This window comes from Photinus pyralis, unplaced genomic scaffold, assembly GCF_008802855.1.
Source record: "Photinus pyralis isolate 1611_PpyrPB1 unplaced genomic scaffold, Ppyr1.3 Ppyr1.4_LG7, whole genome shotgun sequence".
Classification (NCBI taxonomy): Eukaryota; Metazoa; Arthropoda; class Insecta; order Coleoptera; family Lampyridae; genus Photinus; species Photinus pyralis.
Genome location: NW_022170738.1, coordinates 3616956 through 3635275, shown reverse-complemented (window position 1 = coordinate 3635275; position 18320 = coordinate 3616956). Strand labels below are relative to the sequence as shown.

General features: G+C 35.7%; 3 protein-coding genes across 4 annotated transcripts; 2 read left to right on the top strand and 1 right to left on the bottom strand.

The window, feature by feature from the left end:
* The first annotated feature begins 276 nt into the window (after positions 1–276).
* LOC116177505 (proteasome-associated protein ECM29 homolog) lies at positions 277–2244 on the top strand. The gene is made up of 6 exons (XM_031496491.1): positions 277–475; positions 526–803; positions 850–1013; positions 1341–1867; positions 1920–1991; positions 2048–2244. Exons 1-6 carry the CDS (start codon positions 289–291, stop codon positions 2179–2181), a joined length of 1362 nt encoding a protein of 453 aa, XP_031352351.1. The 5' UTR covers positions 277–288; the 3' UTR covers positions 2182–2244.
* Positions 2245–7523: 5279 nt separating this feature from the next.
* Positions 7524–9248, bottom strand: LOC116176456 (E3 ubiquitin-protein ligase TM129-like). Its single transcript, XM_031495039.1, has 4 exons — positions 8948–9248; positions 8691–8902; positions 8263–8647; positions 7524–8216 (listed from the first exon to the last, which is right to left on the bottom strand). Exons 1-4 carry the CDS (start codon positions 9197–9199, stop codon positions 7962–7964), a joined length of 1104 nt encoding a protein of 367 aa, XP_031350899.1. The 5' UTR covers positions 9200–9248; the 3' UTR covers positions 7524–7961.
* A 1390-nt stretch (positions 9249–10638) lies between these two features.
* LOC116176457 lies at positions 10639–12100 on the top strand. 2 transcript variants are annotated; one of them, XM_031495041.1, is made up of 5 exons: positions 10639–10972; positions 11031–11148; positions 11223–11270; positions 11326–11693; positions 11747–12100. In XM_031495041.1, exons 1-5 carry the CDS (start codon positions 10817–10819, stop codon positions 11786–11788), a joined length of 732 nt encoding a protein of 243 aa, XP_031350901.1. In that variant the 5' UTR covers positions 10639–10816; the 3' UTR covers positions 11789–12100. The 2 variants fall into 2 exon arrangements, with proteins under 2 accessions (XP_031350901.1, XP_031350900.1); XM_031495040.1 differs by having other exon boundaries at positions 11031–11175; positions 11226–11270.
* The last annotated feature ends 6220 nt before the right edge of the window (positions 12101–18320 follow it).

Genomic DNA, 18320 nt, shown 5'->3' with positions numbered 1-18320 from the left:
ACTGTCACACTTTAGCACAATGTTAAGCGCCCAAAGCGACGCTCAAGAGGCTGTGGATAGTGCCAGAGCAAATATTGCGAAATCTCACTTTACTATGGAAACAGTGTCAAAGGTCTTTTGTAACTTATCGTGGTAATTTATTTGATGATATAATTTCAGTGTCTTCAATACGCCGACGCGTCAATATTAGGAGAATTGACACCTAAAATTACTGAGTTGATGAAAAGTTCGGTCACTTTCGGTACTCGAATTGTGTGCGTACATTTTATTTCACTTTTGATAGTACAGATGAAGCAAGACTTGCAACCATATTCAGCCACACTTCAGAATATATTGTTGCACGGTCTTACTGATCGCAACGCCGCAATCCGCAAACAATGTGCTTCAACCATAGGACAATTGGTTGCAGTATCCCAACCCCCTACCTTGGAGAAGTTATTTAGAAAATTGAAACAGTGGTATTTCGAGCGAGAAGGTGACACGCACTTTTCTTCAATTTTTTTTCCTTTACACTGCGACTTGCAGATGACTCAAGAAGATCCGCATGCGCGCAAACTATCCAGGCAGTAAGTAACTACAATCAGGAAATTTTGAAGCAATATGCGTCGTCAGTGTTACCTTGGGTGTTTTTCGCAATGCACGAGGAGAAAACGCCCGAAACCGAAGGTACTATAACAATCTGGAATGAAATCTGGTCAGAAAATAGCCCCGGTACAGAGTACGGCATTCGGCAAAATTTGAAACCGATCTCAGACGTTTTAAAGGAAGCGTTAGAATCCCAGTCTTGGAACATGAAAGCGCAGGTTTGTAATGTATAATAATACAATTTGGTTATGCGTTATCTCATAGGCAGCCACTGCTATAAGTACGGTTGCGGTTAAATTGGGAGTATCGCTCGAAGCGAAGGAAAGAAACAATTTAATTCGAATTTTAATCAACGGACTGAGCGGGAGGACGTGGAATGGAAAGGATAAGTTGCTAAATGCTCTCGCAAGCATATGCTCAGGATCCAAGTTAGTTGTTTGTATTATTTTTGGGCGAAAAAAGGTGATCTATTGAAATTTGTGCGTGCAAAGATCAGCTTGTTTAGAGTTAATGGGGTTTGTCGTGCGTAATCTAATATGTAGGTTTGTGAAAAAATATGAATAATTTCCGGTTGGCAACCCTTTAATGTATGTGAAGTAAGATCCAGAAGTTAGCAGTAGGTTTTCATTCTAAACTTTTGTCAAAGACGGATTAACTGAATGTTGAATAATAGGTTGCTAGTTCCCCCCCCCCCTCCCCTTCCATTTATAATCCGCTTGACTTACATTCTATTGTAATAATTCCATTAATTTTAGGGATTCATTAAAAGAAGATAAAGACATTGATATAAATAACATAATCGAAGTAGTGCTGAAGGAGTGCCGCAAAGAGCAGATTGTTTATAAATCAAAAGCATTAAAGTCTTTAGGCGACGTTTTATCGGCTCTACAGGTGGATAAGTTTGATGAAGTGCACAATATGGCACAGTCAATTCTTACAGATGATCCAAATGGTGATACAGATGAGGATCTGTCCTTAGAGGAGATTAGCGAAAATAGGGAAAATCGAATTAAAATTAAGGAGGTTATATACGAAACGTTGGGCAAGGCTTGGCCCGAAAACAGTAAGGTTACCCAAGAGAAGTACAGGGAGTTGTTCGTCGAGCACTGCAAAGCGTGTCTGCCAAAGTGCACCAGATCCGTACAAGTTTGTGTTATTTCTGCACTACGCGATTTTGTTGATAAATTAATTTTGCTTAAAGAAGATAGACTAACTGACAAAGAGAACGAAAGTTTATCTAAAATTGTAGATAATATTATAGAAGTAAGCATATATGCTTTAGGTGCGTATTTAATATCGTCCATTGCAAACTGTAAACTGTTCTTTCCCTACAGGTATTGCAAAACACACCAGATTAAGGAAGGATACTTTAAGTGTGATTTTTGTGCTTGCAACAAAATTAAAAGGTAAATTCTATGAGATAATTTCTCCCCTTCTTTGTTTACATTTTCTAACTTTGTAGATAAGAAGCGTCATTCGGATTTGAATAGAATAAGTAAGATATTTTATGAGACCTTACCAGAGCTAAGTAAAGATAATCAACCAGAGATAAAGTCAAGAGTGACAGACCTTAAAAATCTACTTAGCAAAGATTAAAGTGTGTCATATTGTTCTGTGAGATGTAGCTAATCGTTTCTACTCAATATATGCTAAACTATTTAATAATTCAACTTTCCTTTACATCTTTTTGAGCTTTCCTAAGATCATATATATTTACCTGAAACCCTCAAGAAAATATAAATTTCAGGGCTATTTTGACATTAGAAAGTTGATCTTTACCTGACTCCCATTACAGTCCTAGTACATGCAAAATAACAATTAGATCGTTCATTGAATAAGTTATTCAATCAATGATTGAATAATTATAATGCAGACTGTGGATATTTTTAAATATTAATATACCTACACAAAGGATAATGGTTTTTTAATTACTAACAATTAATGGAATATGTGCGTGGAAGTAATTATTCCTTTAGTTTTGCGCCAGTCATTAAGAGGTTTGTACGCCTTTTCGTACCTCTTTCTTGACTTTGTGGGGAGCGAATATTGCACTACGGCTGCCGCAGCTTCGGCTACATTATAACAACGTCTTGCGTAGGTACTCTTCTTCACTGATACCTGCTTTTGTACCTAGTTTTAAAGACTATAGTGGAAAAGTACAAAGCATAAACTGCAAACTGCATTAAAAATGACACTGATTGTTTTATTTTGAAATCTATGGAAACAATTAAATAAAATTTTATACATAATATGTCATGAAAGTGACGGCCAGTTGCACAAAAAAAATAATCCAGAATTATTGTTTAATCCGGTATTAAGACATTTGATTGGCTTTATATTGCAGTGGGCAGCCAATCAAATGTCAAAATTCTAGTTTAAACTCAGATTTGGCAAATAATAGGCGCTTTCTTTCGGCTACTTCGCAATCATGATTTCGAGATCGTGATTAGTAGGATCACGTTTTACGAAAGAACGCGCGAATTTAAATCAAAGTATGGTTAAGTTTACGTAGTGCACATTTGCATTCGAATTATGTATTTTTTGTTTGGATTATGAGAATAATTTAAATACAAGTGAAGTACTTGCACAATTATGCTCCTCTTCAGTTACAAATATTGACTAATCTAACATTTGAGCAAAAATATCCTTGCATTTATAGGTTAGGAATTCGTGTCAAAAAAATTTTATGTTCGGTTTGTTCACGATTTTAGCAATCATGATTATAAGATCACACTTCGAAAGAACGTGATTTGACAATCCAAACGCGTTTGGATCACCGAAAGAAAGCGCTATTTTGTTTCAAGGGTGCTGAACCTTTCGTCACACTATCTGACGTCATAGCAAAATTAAGGCAGGTTGTAAATTAGTAGTTGGTTTACATATTGTCACATTGACGTTTCAACTTATTTATTAAGGTGTCACTATCGTTCATCATTATTAAACCGCCCAAGTTTACAATCACTTGTAAGGCATCTGGTCCTGATAGGTTTTTTCCTGTTCTTAGGTTTTATAATGGCTAAATGGTCATGTATTTTATAATTCCAGTTTAATTCTCCGATTTGACGAATTAGAATAATTTTGATTTAATCAATGACAAATGTAGGATTACAACTTCATGCAACCCAAAACCAACGTAATCAGGGATTATAGTAGGAATAAACTTAGATTAGAATAATCAAGATTAGTTTAATCCAATACTTGATCATGCAACTAAAATTTTTGTTTAATCTCGGATTTGGCAAATAATCTTGGATTTCGATTATAATTCGCTTTCTTGCAACCGGGCGTAATTGACATAAATCTCTATGGGAACATTTATATGAGGCAACTTATCAGCGGTTACACGGCTCTATAAATTGAAACATTACTTTTACCTTTTATTTCTCACTTCTAGAAGCAGAAGAAATAAATCAATTTGGAAGCTATCGTCTTATAGCTACACAGTGCCAAATTATTAAGCTACCAGCATTGTTTAAATGAATAAACACAAATAAAAAATAAGAAGAGAGAATATAACGGTGGTGGGAAATTGCCATAGACATCATATGTCTATGGAAATATCATAGCACGCAACGACGGAAGTCGCCATCATATTACTTCCTTTTTACCCATTTTCGTCTCGTACCCTTTTAATGCAAGGTTTTCTCCTTTTATTTTTTACTTGTAGATACTAACCTACAAGTAGAGAGACTGCAACTGTGGTGGGAAATAGCATACCACGTGACGGAAGTCGCCATCATATTACCTCCTTTGCGCTGGTCAGTTATGTTGATTTGACTTATGTCATAAAACAAGATCTCAGTTTTGTTTTATTACGCCACTGCCATATCTGCTTTTGCTTAATGTTATTAGAGGTTTCCATTGAATTGAATGAATTCTATGAGAATATTGGTCATATGGGCAGTTTTTTGGTGGGTGATTTTGAAATCATTTATTGATGCTCTTACATATGTAGATACAGTACCAATAAAAAATGTTTAACGTCTTTATTAAGTACAATATTGGAAATGTATGGAAACTCAGTAATGGTTACAAATGGAAACAATATAATTATCAGAGTGGAAAATCAGAGCCGATAAACTAATTCATGATAAATATTTATAACTGCATCAAAATGCTTAAATGTAAATAGGTGGATATGTAGTAGCTATCTCTACATATGCTGAAGTGACTCTTATCTTATCACATAATAAAATATATACAAAGTCATAACACAAATAAGAACACACTTTTGCAGTACCTACCTAGGTCATATACAAAATATCACCAAATGTTTGACTTTCTAATGCTAAATTTCGCACGTAGGTATAAATTTTAAAATATACCGTCATAGTTCACTCTGATTAACTCGCATCACAGACAAATGGTACAGAACTGTATTTAAAATGTGCGCAGTGCGCTCACATGTTGAGGAAAAAATTACAAAAATATTGTAAATTTTATCAAAAAACTTCGCCTGCAACTTTGTCACTATTCGTTTTGCTCTCTTGGCTTTCGCTCGAACTAAAGGTACTAAAACTTGCCTTTTCTTCGTCACGTTTGTTTGTTGTTGCATCGCCTCCTTTCTCTTTAGAAGCGTTCGAGTCTTCATTATGAAACGGACCGCTATCTGCAAGTGTCAGCCTTGGTCTATACTTTTGCTTCATTCTTCCACTTTTGGAAATAGACAATCGCCGTATGGGCGGCTTCACTTCTTCCACTTCCTCTACGGGTGCCTTTTTTTGCGAAGAAAATAAATTATTAAAAAAGTTTCTACTCATGTTTCTCGCAATGCTATATGTTTGCACCGACGATGTAGTTACCTATATTGAAGTGTTAGTTATTGGTTGTGATAATGAAAATTAGATAAAGCTCAGTATATATCAAATGAGATAAGAATTCAAAGGAACTTTAATGTATGAATTAGGATAATATCCGTTTAATTATAAGAGGTATAGTAATATTACTTTACAAATTAAATGCAATATGGCTTTTGTTTTTGAAAGAACTGGTACTGAAATATGCAAAGCGGAAAATGCAATATTCTAAATTAGCAGTTTGGTGTATTATGTGTTGCCTAATTAAATAAAAAAAGCAATGCGCAAGGCTTGGATTGAACACTGCTGCTTATCACGTGCGTTCTGTGAACAGTCAATCCTATTTTAATATTCTATATAAACAATAACGTAAAACATTTATTTTCTTACATTGACATTTTGCCATACGTATAATGGTCACGAGCAGAATTACGTTTAAATCTACCCATCTTAGATCTTACTTACAATTGCATCGAAAACCAATATGTAATCAAACGTGAATCAAGGAATCAACGAATATAACATTTACTTTTGATCTACGAGTTGCAACCTTGTGCGCGTCGTGCAAATCTGTAACAGACAATGACAACGAACAAATAAAAGTATTAGTGAATCGCGCTGCACAAAAAATATTGCGAAATAGCAATGCTAACGTGTGAGACGGAGGCAATCGTATACACAAACTTTAATTAATACTCAAAAAGAATCAATAATTCAAATGACTTCACACTAGAAAAAGCAAAATTTTTTATCAACCACGTTTCTCGTATATCAAATATGAAAACTTAATAATTGTGACGTTAAATTCAAGAAAAGTACTTTACGATGCACAAATAACTAGGTTTCTATTGATCTAATCGATTTGTAATGTAAATAAACTAGTATGAGCAAATTCTTCGGAATAAAACAAATAACGTGACTAAAATTTGTAAATCTCGTCTTCGGACAAAGCCTCGGTAACTTAAAAACATTGTTTACAAAGCTAATCCGAAGGGTATAATGTAATCAGACTAACAGCAATCATATAGTTGGTAGAATTGAAGTAAAATTTTCGCAACCGGTAATGTAGAAACTCATCTATGGCGTTCTTGATTTGTTGAGATGGTGGTGGACTTTCACAAATGAATGTTTCTTGTGCAATGTTAAGAAAGTACAAAACTCTGCGGTTTCCACTCAGGAATATCGATGTAGAAAATATAATCAGGTACCTAGGTAATAATGAAGCAAGTAAACCAGAAGTAAGAAGCCTAAAAATGATTATTCAAAGTTAAAAGGTAAATGCGTAATTTGTGTTAAATACAGAAAACGACCTTAAAATTTGTAAAACATATCCGCAAACGAGTCAGCGAAGCGGTGAAAGTAAAATAGCAACAGAAAAACACTACATTTATACTAAAAAATCCCAAAAAAAGCTGTCGAGTAATCGTAATTGCGTGTACGTTCTACAAGTAATGATCGAATCTCGTCTTACAAGAGTGCGTGCGCCGAAAGAAAAAGAAATCTCTGCACGACCTCGGATGGCGACACAAAGAACTAAAGGTAATAAGAAATCTACTACATCAGCGAAAATAGAGAACTAAAAGGCAATGAGAAGTCTACTATACCTATCGGAATAATTTACATCTAAACTAGTGAATTACAAAGAAAATACCGAGATGGCGTAAGAATATCGAATATACATAAGGATACAATAATCAAAGGTATTACCAAAGAGGTGCACATAGTGATATCAGAGCAGAAAATCTGAAATACTACGACAGATATACCTATACGATGGTATGTTGGGAGGTCATCTCAGAGTAACAGACACTTCAGTGAGTAAATTGCGAACTGGACAGAAGCATGCACTGCACTGTTGGTAAAAGTTCTGGTTCTGGTAAAAGAAGACGAAAATTTGAGTTGGATCTAGCCAGTGGAAATTTCGAATTGCTACATAACTTTACAATGATGTATTTTTACTAGAGCTTTACGACAACTTGTGAATACCCTTATTTTAATTAGAAATTGTAACTAGCAGAAAAGGTTGTCTTCAAAGTGTAAAACTGCAGTCACTGCAGATCAAGGACCAGCAAAAAAAGCAAAATTCTGTTACAGATACCTACATATGTACATACAATCATTGAATAATATATTATTCAATGATACAATGTTAAAAATATATTTTAATAACAATTTCACAAATTTACAAATATCTGAATTATAATAAAATATACTTAATTTAATATTTGGTTTTAGATTAATATTCTTATATTCAACAGTACAAAATATAAGAGATTCAACACTATACAAGCAAGTGCTTGCTTTTTTTTTTTTAAATTATGAAACCACACCAATAGGATTCTAGTGTCTGTTGACACACTGACATGTTTCTAATCACCTGTAGAAAGCTGTCATTTCATTGGTCCTGCCCCCTATTGCTTGGTTCCATAATATCAAAAGTATAGTCCAATTCAAAGTAAATTGTGTGTGACCGTATCGTATCTTCTGTATGTCCATTCTTGAATACCACAAACTATAGTGTAAGAAATGATAATGGTATTTATATGAAGTATAGACAACTTAGTTTGAATTAGACTATAATTAACTTTCAACCATACAGACATCCAATACACAAAATGTAGCACGACACATCGGGCATGTACATTTTGACGACAACCAGGTGTCTGGTCGTTCATTGTCCTGCCGGGAAGCAAACCACTTTGCCATACATTCCATACACCACATAGGTCTACAGTAGCACGTAACACACGCATTATCACCAGTATTATCCGTACACACTTTTTGGAGTTTCACATTTGCGGTTTTCTGCATACAACCAATGCAGTTATCCAGCTCCTATAAAACTATAGTAACACCAGCAATACTTATTTACCTCACAAACCTCTTCGGTGCTATACACGGGATTGTCTTGCACGACTTCTCTAAAGGTATCAACAAACTTATCCATCAAACTTTTGTGAACTAAAATGTCTGGCGTTATAGTGATAGGTCTCGCTAACCGATCTTGCAAATCTCTAAAATCTGCCGTATTAACCCGGATCTTAAAAGGCGGAACATTGTCTCGCGCAGATTTAACTTCTATAGTAACATATTGAACGTGGCCAAAATTTTCAGCAGACATGGTATGTGTATCGGTATGACAAGCATTAAGAGTGGCGTCAGATTGGTGGGCAACAAAAATGGTAAGAGGTGTTACCTTTAGAATCCAATTTTCAGTTGCGATTACTCTTGAAACCGCATTTGTTTGAATGGAGATCTTATCTACCCTAAAATGAGAATTACTGTGACAGTATTATTTGGGGATACTACCTTCGAAATTCCACATTAATATCTGATGCAACAGACAGCCAAGTGCCATTATTGTTACAGAATCGGGACAGGTTTACTGCAATTGGGTGGTTTTTCCAATTGTCATCTGACCATGTTTTGATTTGATATAAAGCAAGCAGCGGAAATATGAAGCAGCTGTTTGTAAATAACTGCCAAAGTAGTGATTTGTCGAAGGTCCAAAGTGATATAATCTGTTACATACTGGATAGAAACAAAAATAATTTGAAATTCATTACCTCTTCGCTGTAATTAAAAAACCACAATCCTGTCACATACCCTAAAGGAAGTAGGGAATATATGAACAAAGTAATAACTGACTGCTTAATGTGATACAATACAAAGTGTTCATTCTCCGATTTCAAAAAAGATGAAAATATTGCAGATATAGTTAAACCGGACGAAGTGAATTCTACTGGCGGATACACTATACAGCCACATATTAGCAAATAAAGTATGGTATATAATAAAATTTCAGAATCATGAAACATATCGGAACTTTACACATAACCACGCAAAATAAAATTTCAGTCGTTTGAACTAATAAATTCGAGACGTAGTAGCTCTATTGACTCACAAGAGGCGTAATGACCTAAAGAATTATCGATATAAAGCGGCCAATTCACTACAAACGAAATTGTAAATTCAAAATTGAGGCGCTTTCTTTCGGCTACTTCGCAATCATGATTCAGGATCACGTTTTACGAAAGAACGCGCGAATTTAAATCAAAGTATGGTTAAGTTTACGGAGTACACATTTGCATTCGAATTACATATTTTTTGTTTGGATTTTGAAAATAATTTAAATACAAGTGGAAGTACTTGCACGATTATGCTCCTCTTCAGTTACAAATATTCACTAAACTAACATTTGAGCAAAAATATCATTGCATTTATAGGTTAGGAATTCGTGATCATAAAACTTTTATGTTCAGTTTGTTCACGATTTTAGCAATCATTATTATAAGATCACATTTCGAAAGAACGTGATTTGACAATTCAAACGCGTTTGGATCACCGAAAGAAAGCGCCTTTGATATATTGAAAAAATTTAACACTTCTACTCGCTCGGCATTGGTATGAATTCTGTGTTTTGTAGCAAAAATCTACAGGTAGATGGTTATGTAATGCCATTGCAAAAGTAATTAGGTACCTTTGAAGCTATATTTAGCATATTACACCCCACAAAAGGGTTTAAAATAAGATTACAATTCTCTCATAGTAAACATAAACATTCTAAAGAAAGCGAGATTATAATGTCAAACAAATGTCATAACCAATTAAAATTACTACATACAGATACAGGTATCTACTTCTACGTACAAATACTACTTTTTGAGCACCCGCTATATAGAGGACTCTAGAACGCAGTTTACGCACATTTAAAACCCGGCTATACGTTTTAAGAGGACCATTGAGTTAAAATCTTGCCGATGCGCCGCCTAACGTATCGATATTGTTGGCGCTAAAAAGCGTTGTTAATGATTTTTACCTACCGTAAAGCTTATATTTGACGCTACATAAAGGACAATTTTGTGGGGATCGAAATTTGGACAGTTTAGGGCCCTCCACGGACGTTTCCGCGCCCTATTCAACTCAAAATATGTAAAAAAAAGTTTCAGTGATGACGTCATCGGTGCATGTTCACTGATCTAAATAAATGTCAGTGTGCATGTTTTAAGGAATTCTTCAAATTCAAGGGTGAAGTGTCTACGCATATTCAAATACTAACGAGTTTCCTGTGTTAATATATTAAGTTATTTGCTAGATGTGAGAGAGAACCGAAAAATACCGGTTTCTTGTCACTAAAATAGCGGTACGGTATCGGTTCCGGTTCGTCAATATTCCGCTGCCGCTCTATGTTCATAAGGTATCTTATTAGAAATCGTGGATCGTTGCTAATTTCACGAGGATGTTCTATTGGACCTAAAAGTTCGTAGTTCATCGGTATTGGTTCTCAAACGGGGGCGTATGGTGTATTCTTATTACTGAGAAGGAAACTTTCTTTCATATCTAAAGGTGCATTTCACAAATCGTGATTTGTGGTGTATTTTGTAAATATTTTGCGTCTCAAATTGTTGTTTAAACGAAGACTGGAAAACAACAAAATGACTGGTTGTTGTGTTCCAAATTGTAAAAATCGTTCGGAGCAAGGGTTTCGCCTCTTTCGAATACCGCGTAATAAAAGTAACGACGAAAAAACGAACTTGTGGATAAAATTTGTGAACCGAGGTGAATTATCATTAAGTGCATGCATATGTGAAGTAAGTACGAACTTGAATTGATTACTGAATGTAGAATACCATATTGGCGAAATTTCAGGTACATTTCGAAGAGCATCATTTCGAATCTGCACGAGCAGACAACAGAAAACTTTTAAGATGGAACGCTGTGCCAACTATTGGTGCCTGTGAAAATCTATCTCCCAAAATAGAAATTATAAATAAATCTCACTTGGAAATTATAGGTGAATTATGTGTGTGAATCTTTGTGATTGTGATTATATTGCATTTTTAGATCACTGTACAACAAATGACGTAGACTCATTCGTAAAATTGGAGGGTATTTTCAGCAACATTGCAATTTGAATTTACCTATCAGCAATGTATGATTGTAGATGATGTTGGAGAAGCTCCTACTGAAACTGAAGATTCTGTCAACAATGTACAGTTGGGGCAATTAAAAACTAAACTTAAAAATGCCCACCATAAAATTTCTCGTTTGGAAAATAAAATTAAGGAAATGGAAGAGAGATACAGCTGTATTTTTAGTGAAGATCAGTTAAAATTCGTGAAATATGGCAATCATAGAGGCGAAGAATGGTCAGACCGCACAATTAACAAAGGACTTAAACTCTACATGACTTGTGGAGCGAAAGGATATGAGGAAATCAGGAGACAAGGTCTCCCATATCCGAGTATAAGAACACTTCAACACAGAATGCACGCTATGAAATATGAAATTTTAGAAGATGATGATTATAAGGTAACGTAACGAGTTAATGATGAGTAAATAGTTGCTAAGTCTCAAATTTTTAGGTCACATTGAAGGCTGACGGAATTCCAGATAACGATATTTAATCGTATCAAATAAGGACAAGAATGAAATGTCTGGCATTAAAGATGAGTGTTTTAGGGGCACACAAGGTGGTAGGAAAATCTTCAAGATGAAACCAAGCAGTTGTAAGGCTCTGTTCTAGCCCAACCGATTTCAAAGATAAACGTGCTATCTTAAGTTCAGAACATCAATCCAGAACAGCAATAAGTTAGTATATTTCCATACTATAAAGGTACAAAAAGTACTTGGTTTATTAACAAATTAATGGTTTAATTTTTATTGCGTTAATCATATTGTAATTTAATGTTTGGCAAAATATAATGTATTATTTTTTATTATTGTGAGTTTATTTGAATGAATGAAAGTTTTTTTATGGGCCATCACGGCTGTGAACTGATTATATTGTTCCATAAATTCTTGTTCCTTTGTCAAAAATGGGAATCGGAAACAATTTGTTATCCATCCCTGCCTTTGAGTATGAGAATCCGTTGTCGATTTGTCTTTTGGAAAAGCAGCTCTTTCCTCACGCTTGTGTTCTAATGTTCGATAGAGAAACGCATATAAATGATTGAAAATTTATTACAATTTTACAGTTTGCCTTATTCCAGTTTTTCGGAGTTGCGCTGCAGCATTTAGATGGCGCTGCTAGTTTCAAGCTCAAGCTCATTTTGTTTTGACGCTAAATTAAAAAAAAATGCCTCTGAAGTTGTAGAAAAACTAATCTCTACAGAAAAATAATCCTGGTAGGCGGCAGAGGAGTGTTAGTTGTGTTAGAAAAAAATAACATTTTCCGGTCTCGCGTCTATCAATTGCATTGTGCATTTGCCATTTTGTTAGCGCATTTTTGCAAAAATTTTTTTTTGTAAAAAGTAGCTTTTAATTCTCACTTTGGGCTGGCTGGCTGGGCTGGTCGGCTGGCTGGCTGGCTGGCAGTAAATGCGCGCCCGTAGAAAAACGCTTTGTAAAAAGACAAGGAGTGTACATGTAACTATCGGGGCCGTGTAATTAAAGAAACGTTAGGGTGGGGAGCTACAAGAATTTGGAGTCGACGACATCTGGACGCCATCCCCGAGCGGTATTATACTACCTGAGATTTTTCAGTTTTTATCTATCCCTTCCTTCTACAGTTTTTCTCCGATTGTTTTCAAAGTGGTGTCGTCGGGAAGAATCTGTCAACGCAACACAAAATCCTGCGGTGGGGAATTTTGTTTTTTTTTTTTTCCTAGGGGCGAAATAACCACTTTTTGCGCGGCGCGCTTCGAGGGGTAGTCGAACTTTGGGCGCCCAAAGTTTCTTACAGACGCGACATCGCGGTCTCTCTTTCCTCGTGTCACTAATAGAAGGTCGAGCTAATGTGAGTACCAAAAGTTGAAATACGATTTTATGGCCGGGGATTTTTAAGCGAAATCTACCAAAATGATGAATTACGAATGAACGGGACGTCGGACTGTGGTATCGACAAAGGGAATGTGGTAACCCCCGCGACGAGATTTACTGATGGTGGGTCGAAACTGTCAAATCGAATTGTTGCGGGTGAATCGAAGTGGGTGTCGGCAGGGAATATGGTAACCGCCCAAAGGATTTTTAAATGATGGTGAGTCAAAACTTCAAACGCGAATTGCGAGTGCACGGTAATGTGAGAAATGGTACGGACAAAGTTGAACGTGGTAGCTTTCGGCAAGATCTTATTTGGATGGGTGGAGTTCAATATTCCGCTAATAAAACACTGATCTGGCCACAAGGCAAAAATGCGCTGAAGTCCCTTCGATCTCACACGAGGACTTTGATCATTTTTTGTGATTAGGAATTTATTGCTTTCTATAGAAAGGTACACTGAGAATAACCTAACAAGGATAGAGGGGTTATTCTGGTGTATTTTGTTGTGTACTGACCATCTTTGGTAAATTTTATTAATTTCTAAGTAAGATATTGTAGGTAGTGAATTTCCTGGTGGCCCATGGAAAGTTTCCGTGCCTACCAATATTGTCCCCCCTAGGAGGCCATACGGCCCCCGTTTATAAACCTGATGCTTATGAATCTAGCTTCTATCAATAAAAGTTGATAATCAAACCTAAACCATAACCGTTGAGTGAAATTTGGAACATTTCCCATATCAAAATGGAAACTATAAAATTTCCTGACAGAAAGGAGGCATGAAAATGAAGTTTTCGGGACGATTTTGGATAAACTTCTTTAATTAATTGCTCAGTTCTCTGAGAAACGGCCTAAATCTCGATAAATTAGCGCGCCTCCAATGACACTAAAAACAACCTATGCTTACTTCAATTGGCCGGACTAAAATTCTAAAATTCAGTAGTCTGTTAACACCTTGTTACTTGGTCAGGCATAGGTCTATGTTATCTATGTAAACTGCACGGCATTGCTTACTTTAATACTCGTTTTAACTTAACGTTGGGAAACTAAATTCGTCTAATTCTTAATTTTTATAACACTAACATTTTATACTGTTTTTAAGGTTCACGTTCATTTATACTGGATTGTTAAGTTATCTATAAAATTCGTTGTTCTTTATCTACGAGTAAAAAATAAGAGGAGAGAATGTATGTAACGGTGGTGGGAAATAGCATAGCACGCGACGGAAGTAGCCATCAAACCATCATATTACCTCCTTTGCGCTGGTCAGTGATGTTGACTATGATCATTGTATATTTATTAGCATATACAATGCTATGACTTGACTGATGATAAAACAGAAGAGACGATGCCAGTTTTCTTTTATTACGCCACTGCCATTAGTGACCCGATTCCCATCACTCTAAACCTCCTTTTTATCCATCCGTCGCGCCCCTTTTAATACAAGGTTCTCTCCTCTTATTTTTTACTCGTAGTTCTTTACGTACATCGGCAATGGTAACGTCCTCTATACTACTTTAAAGTCTGCTGCTTCATTTCTCGTACATAACTTTGTTGATTCTGTACCATGCAGGCTACTACTAGCGCCACTCTTGAGATACATTTTGCTCTCACGATCAGCTTAAAAATGAAAAACCGATAAAACTAGTCGTGTTGGAATGCGAAGGAGACTTCTCGGAAAACGGACAAGCCACACTTCAATATGCTCGAGAAGTGTTCCGGGAAATTGAAGATCAAATTGCGAAAAATTAATTGGCAAATGTAATTTACACTGATAACCATTGAATAATAGTGGTGATTCAATGACTAAACATAGAAAATTCAGTATCCACCAATCATATGGGTATTGACTTCTTGAGACAATACAACGTTTCTATTTAGAGAATCATTTATTAACGAGCGACCCAGCTCGTTCACGATTTTGGACTTGTGTACGTCCGTCCGTCCGTCTGTGTACATGATCATAACTTGCGCACGATTTGGAATTTTTAAATTCTGTTTTCAGTATTAGGTAGACAATGACCAAGGGACTAATATGATTTCCGTCATCTGTACTTATTGTCCGTCCGTCTGTGTGTTTGGTATCCAAACAATTTCATTGATACTATTTTTGGTTCCAAATACAACTTTTAATGGATGGATGACATATTAACCTTTAAGAATTTAGAACCATATTTAAAAACAATTTTCGCCAAACTACAGTTCGATTTGCGGAAATGTAAATTTGCATGTGAAGAGGTACATTTTCTTGGATACATATAGATACTTCACACTACAGTAACACGGAAATACTATGCGATCAAAAATGAGTTACTGTAGTGTCGCCTTTGGAATTTTTGTTTACATGGAAAATCGTATTTAACTTGAACTTCCAAAGGCGACTCGACAGCAACTCATTTTTGATCACCCGTTATAATGCTTTGTGCAATGGCGTGCGGTCAATTACACCACATATACAAACCGCCTGTCCAGCTAGCTCAAATCAATCAAAATTTGAAACACCTGAGGTAAATCTTGGGGACAATTAGACAAATCTGCACGTGCTCGCATCAGGGTCGTACAATGGATTCAAATAAACACACAATTAATTGATTAACAATGACAAAAAAATTATTCCGAAACACATACGCAGTAAATCAACAAGAAAAACCTGAAATAAAGAGTGGTATAAACCCGATATTACATTTACTACACACGCAATGTAACAGTTTCATTCCATTCAGGCGGGTAAATTTAAATTAAGCATGACGTGTTGCATACATTTAGGGAAATGTTTACCTACTATCATAGTGTATTCTTTACACTAAGCTACTATTTTGCATAATTATCCTATCTAAAAGGCTATCAAAATTTTATCTGGGATTTTTCAAGGAATTTTTAGATTGCCTTATCAAGGAACAATTTCCGTTTAACTTTCGTCGGTGCTAATGCTAATAAAGAGATTATTTAAGAAAATTTCCCTGATCTGGGGTTAACCAATTACCACCACCATCAATTATCGTTCCTACCCTTTGGTTGTGTACTGGGAAGTTTGTATTGGAAGCGATATTTTGCTTTATGCAGATTAAAGAAAGTTGGAAGAATGTTTGCCGCCTGTGTGGTTGTCCACATAAATTGTAATTGTGTTTTGGAATTTTCAAGCTATAACATCTAGGTAAAGTTCTTTGTTTTTAGTCGTTTTCATTAGTACCTACTCACACGTAACAAATTTTTTAGCTTGAATTTATTGGTGCTTGATATCCAAGTTGTCCCCTGGGTTGTAAACTGAAAAGCAGTCATTGTCAGTATCTACAAGATCGTAGCCATCGTCAACATTGCATCCTTAACAAAATTATTGTACCTACCTAGTAATAAAAACAATCGGCTGTTACCGTAATCTTATAATAATTATATTCTGCTAGTAGGTTATCGATTATTATACCTAATTACATCATATAATACACAATTTGAACAGTTATACAGTTTTACCTTTTTATTAATTTGATTAAATTCGCAGTCGCCACTACTGTACTTTATATCTTACTTTTCCCCTTGTGTGAAGCAAGCACCTTTCCCTCTTGATCACAGGGAACTACAGCGTGGTACTGATTTGGCGCCCTGGTAATAATAATAAGGTAGTACCTATCTCTTGGGCAGAGCCTTACCCACCCGCTCTATAATTTAGCCGGCTACCTAAACACATCAAGTAATTTCCCCCTTTCCTATAAAAGATATTTGTGTTCCCCGTCCCGTCACAGCAAGTGTTCGATCACAAATAAATAAGGAAAAACTTACAATCACTTGCATGGTGTTTCTTAATAATACTCCTGATTGTAGCGAAACTGCGTCTTCAATTAACCAAAAAGGTCGATTACCTGACAAAATTAACGTATACAAACGTACACGCTCTTTTCCAGTCGCAAGGTGAACAGCATACGGCGAGACATCCGCCTTAAGGCTAACAAGCAACGTCTCTTCCTTATTTTTCCTATTTAAAAGAACACCACTTGGAGTTTTGATAATAATGTCCTATACATATCTCTGATAGATTTCGAAATATCTTGGTTTCCCTGGTTTTTATATTCCAATCTTAAATAAGTTATGTGTGATTTATGAGGTGGCCATGCAAAAAAAGGCAATTTTTATCTGCCTCGTCGAAAACGAAAATCGTGTCGATTAATTCATTTTCCGAATAATTCATTTACTTAAGTCTAAAAACATAGGGGTTATAGGCAATAGGTATTCCGTGCCTGAATAAATGTTACAGTAGAGCCTGGGGATCCATAGTTGAGAATCAGCTATTTTACGAGAGTTAGTTCTTTCGAGGAGCCCAAGCAATGCGAAGTTTAGTAAATTGTTGCAACTATAAATTGTATAAATTAACATTTCATAGCGTACCTAAATGAAAGTGGACAGCACTTTTACCAAATTAAAGTCAAACTTCATCAAAGTGTCATTTTTGGGTTAAAAGATTAACAACCGTCTGAAGAAAGATGACATTTTCAGTTTACTCATCAGAAGTGAAAATTAGACATCGGAACAGACAGCATTCGATTATAGCATCAATAAACTGTGGTTACAGCTATGATTGCAAACAAACAACTTCACCAAGAAAGTGTAACACCATGCAAAAAATAGCCAACTAAAATTTATCAAGGCTGTTTATTGAGAGTAGGTAGTTTAAATTCGCTTTCATTATTTCCTACTTTAATGAGTTATGCAAATAGGCAAGCCGGCAATTAGCTATACCTTGTTTGCCTGACTGATAATGACGATTGCGGAATTTAACATTAGGTAACTATCGTTTAGCGCAGATCCTCTGTGACGCAAACGGCAGTAATTCTGAAACTGTTTTGTGATAGGACACATGAACTTTTCATAATCGTGACAACTGAACGGTCCCAAATGAGCGGAAGGATTCATCTTGGCTGCATGTCGCTTACGGAATACCAAGAAGGTCAATCAGTTTATACTGTACCTTATACCAAAATGGAAACTACTGTTTAGTAGGTCAGCAATGCTCATTCTTCCACTCTCTTTGATATGCTATGAGGATGTATTACAAAGGCATGCTTTAGTATGATTGTGACTGCGTTGTTGTTATGTTGTGGAAAATGTAAGAATTACTCCACTGTGAACCATACGGTACGTATTTTCTAAGTCTTTAAATTTATTGTCCAGTCGCAATGCCCTTACAAGTAA